The 2,846-nt window shown below is 67.8% G+C and overlaps 1 protein-coding gene across 3 annotated transcripts; it reads left to right on the top strand.

The window, feature by feature from the left end:
* Nucleotides 1–297: 297 nt before the first annotated feature.
* LYNX1 (Ly6/neurotoxin 1) lies at nucleotides 298–2,389 on the top strand. 3 transcript variants are annotated; one of them, XM_019459702.2, is made up of 4 exons: nucleotides 298–442; nucleotides 1,340–1,541; nucleotides 1,757–1,858; nucleotides 2,064–2,389. In XM_019459702.2, exons 2-4 carry the CDS (start codon nucleotides 1,490–1,492, stop codon nucleotides 2,258–2,260), a joined length of 351 nt encoding a protein of 116 aa, XP_019315247.1. In that variant the 5' UTR covers nucleotides 298–442; nucleotides 1,340–1,489; the 3' UTR covers nucleotides 2,261–2,389. The 3 variants fall into 3 exon arrangements, with proteins under 3 accessions (XP_019315247.1, XP_053752159.1, XP_053752158.1); XM_053896184.1 differs by lacking the exon at nucleotides 298–442 and adding an exon at nucleotides 885–922; XM_053896183.1 differs by lacking the exon at nucleotides 298–442 and adding an exon at nucleotides 980–1,102.
* Nucleotides 2,390–2,846: the final 457 nt, after the last annotated feature.

Genomic DNA, 2,846 nt, shown 5'->3' with positions numbered 1-2,846 from the left:
CCTGGGCGGAGAGGCGGCGGGCCTAGGGCGGGGTCGGGACTGGGCGGGGCTGAGGGCGGGACCGAGGCGGGGCTAAGGCGGGGCAGGAAAGGAGATAGGCGGAGCCTGGGCGGACCTAGGGCGCGGGGGAGGGGAGATGGGCGGAGCCGGGGCGGGGCCTAGATGAAATAGAGTTGGGGCGGAGTCGGGAGGTTCCAAAGCCGGCCGGGGGCGGGCCGGGGCGGGGCTGGGGCCGGTCCAAAGCAAGCCGGGGGCGGACCGGGGCGGGGCTGGGGCCGGTCCAAAGCAGGCCGGGGGCGGTCTGGGGCGGGGCCTCCTGCGGCGGCGTCAGGCCTGGCTGGCAGCTTCTGGAGGCCGCGGAGGGGCATTCTGGCGTGGTCCCTGCGGGGCGCCCGTCCGGTCGCGCCTTCAGACCCAGGGAAGAGCTGGCGAGCGGCCGCGGGTGAGTCCTGGGCGCAGCGGAGGCTCAGCGTGCTGAAGGTCACGGTTTAGGTTATCCCGAAACCTCCCCCACTCTGCTTGGGACCGCAGTCTTCGGGGCGGGGCTCGCGGGCAAGGGGCGGGAAGCGGAGCAGCCAGGCCAGTCCTCACTCCGGCCTTCAGCACCCTGAGGGTGACTCTTGGGAACTGGGTTGACGGGTTGGTTTGCTGTTCTCCGGAGGGGCGGAGGCTTGGCCCCCTGGGACGGGACGCTGGGCCCCGAGAATCCCCGCAGGGGGAGGGGAGGGAAGTCGTAGTCCAGACTCCCCCCACCTCCCAGCCAGAGGTTGGACGTGTCCATCCCGAGCGCCATGTAGGGACCGGGAAGTTCCTCCTGGTCTCCTGCCCGCGTGGACGCTCCAAGCGCATTTCCCCACAGGCTGATCAGAGCCTGTTCCTGCCAGGAGCTCCCCCCGGGCCAGGACTCAGACCTGAAGCCCAAGTAAGACTGGGCTCCGGAGGTCTTCCCGGGAGAGCGGCCCCCACCTCGGCCCTGAAAGTAGCGGAAGTGGGGGACCCACGCAAGGACACCCCAGGGGCAAAACAGAGGGGAAGCAGTGAGGAGAGGCCCACCCTGAGGCCTAGTGGTGCCCTGGCCGCTCACCTGTACTCAGGGCCCTCGGTGAGGAGGAGCTGTGTGGCAGGCTCCGTGGGGCCCCTGCATGAACCCTCCTCCCCGCACCACCCCTTCAACCGCACGACAGATCTGTTTGTAGACACCAGTCTCTCCACTTGGACTGTCCCCCCCCACCCCCCGCCTCCTTCTCTTTTTGTGTCCCCTTCTTCAGGAAACCTTCCCACCAGCACCCCTGCCCGGGTCCCCTTGGGTGACCACCCTCTTTTGTCCTCCTCTGTGCAGGGCCGCAGTGCCTCCAGTAAACCAGGAGCCCGGGAGGGCAGGGGGCTGTCTGACCTGCTCTGTGCCCCGCCCCTGACCCAGCCTGAGTTGAAATCAAGGACCAGCTGCCATTCAACTCCCCACTGCCACTCTGTCCTCTCGCCTCCGTCCATGGCGCCCCTGCTCACCCTGTTCCTTGTGGCCCTGGTGGGCTTCCCTCTGGGTAAGACGGATGGAGAACAGACGGATGGACAGACCCTTGTTGGGGGCAGGACGGCTGGGAGTGGGGAGGGAGGCCAGGCTTCCTAAAAACCACCTCTGCCTCCAGCTGTGCCGGGGGGAGGGGATGGGACCTGGGGCCTGCCGGGCTGGAGGAGGGGCCTCCGCCCCCTGTCGTGCGACCCCCATCCAGCTCCCACCCCATCCCCCGGCCCCCAGCCCAGGCTCTGGACTGCCACGTGTGCGCCTACAACGGCGAGAACTGCTTCAATCCCATGCGCTGCCCGGCCATGGTCACCTACTGCATGACCACACGCACTTGTGAGTCACTGGGGCGCCCCCGGGGAGCAGGAGGGGGTGTTCTGCCTGCCCCTAGGAGCGGCGGGGGCGGGGGGGGACTGAGGAGGGAGGCCCCACCTGCCCTGGGGTTCTTTCTGGGAGCACCTGGCTGAGGGAGAGGCTGCCCTAAAGGCCCTGCATGTCAGAGTCGGGCCAAGTGGGGTCCTAGCCCAGCTCCCCCGTGCAGACTACACGCCGACCAGGATGAAGGTGAGCAAGTCGTGTGTGCCCAGCTGCTTCGAGACCGTGTACGACGGTTACTCCAAACACGCCTCCACCACATCTTGCTGCCAGTATGACCTCTGCAACAGCGCTGGCCTCGCCGTGCCGGGGGCCCTGGCCCTGGCCCCCATCCTCCTGGCTACTGTCTGGGGTCTGCTCTAAATCCCTGCCCCCCACCAAGACCCACTCAAGGACCGGGTTCTGAGAGGCACAGCCCTACCTTTTCACCCTGCGTCCCCCACCCACCTCGTGCCCTCCCCCAGCCACACCCAGGACCGTCAGCTTCAGGACTCGGGGTTGGGGGGGGGGGGTGGGCTCGCGGCCTGGGGCCTCCTCCCAGACCAGGACTTTGATTCTCAAAAGGTTGATGTGGGACCAGCCCTCCCAAAGTTGTCTGGCCTTGGTGGGAGAGCTCGCTCCTCCTCTGCCCAAGGAGGGGGGTGTCTGGCAAAGTGTGCTGCTCAGTTGGGGTTCTCAGTTGGCTGAGGAACACTGATTTGAGGGGAGACTTGGCCCACCTTCCTGGCAGCTGCCGCAGTCTGCCCAGTAAGGGTGTGGAGGGGTGGGGGACAGGAGGGACCCAGGATGGGTGGGGGGCACCCTAGGAAGAAGGGCTTTCTGGAGGCGCACGGAGGCTGTCCCTGTGGGCATGTGAGGAAGGCCTTTGTCCCTGTCAGCCGTCCCAGGTAGTAGTGCAGGGAAGTCCTGTGTCTCCAGACGGCCCTGGGCGGGGGAGGGGGCGGGCCCG

This window comes from Panthera pardus, unplaced genomic scaffold, assembly GCF_024362965.1.
Source record: "Panthera pardus isolate Hobbes unplaced genomic scaffold, ASM2436296v1 HiC_scaffold_7, whole genome shotgun sequence".
Classification (NCBI taxonomy): Eukaryota; Metazoa; Chordata; class Mammalia; order Carnivora; family Felidae; genus Panthera; species Panthera pardus.
The sequence above is the reverse complement of the archived record's forward strand: the minus strand, read 5'-3'. Positions and strand labels throughout refer to the sequence as shown.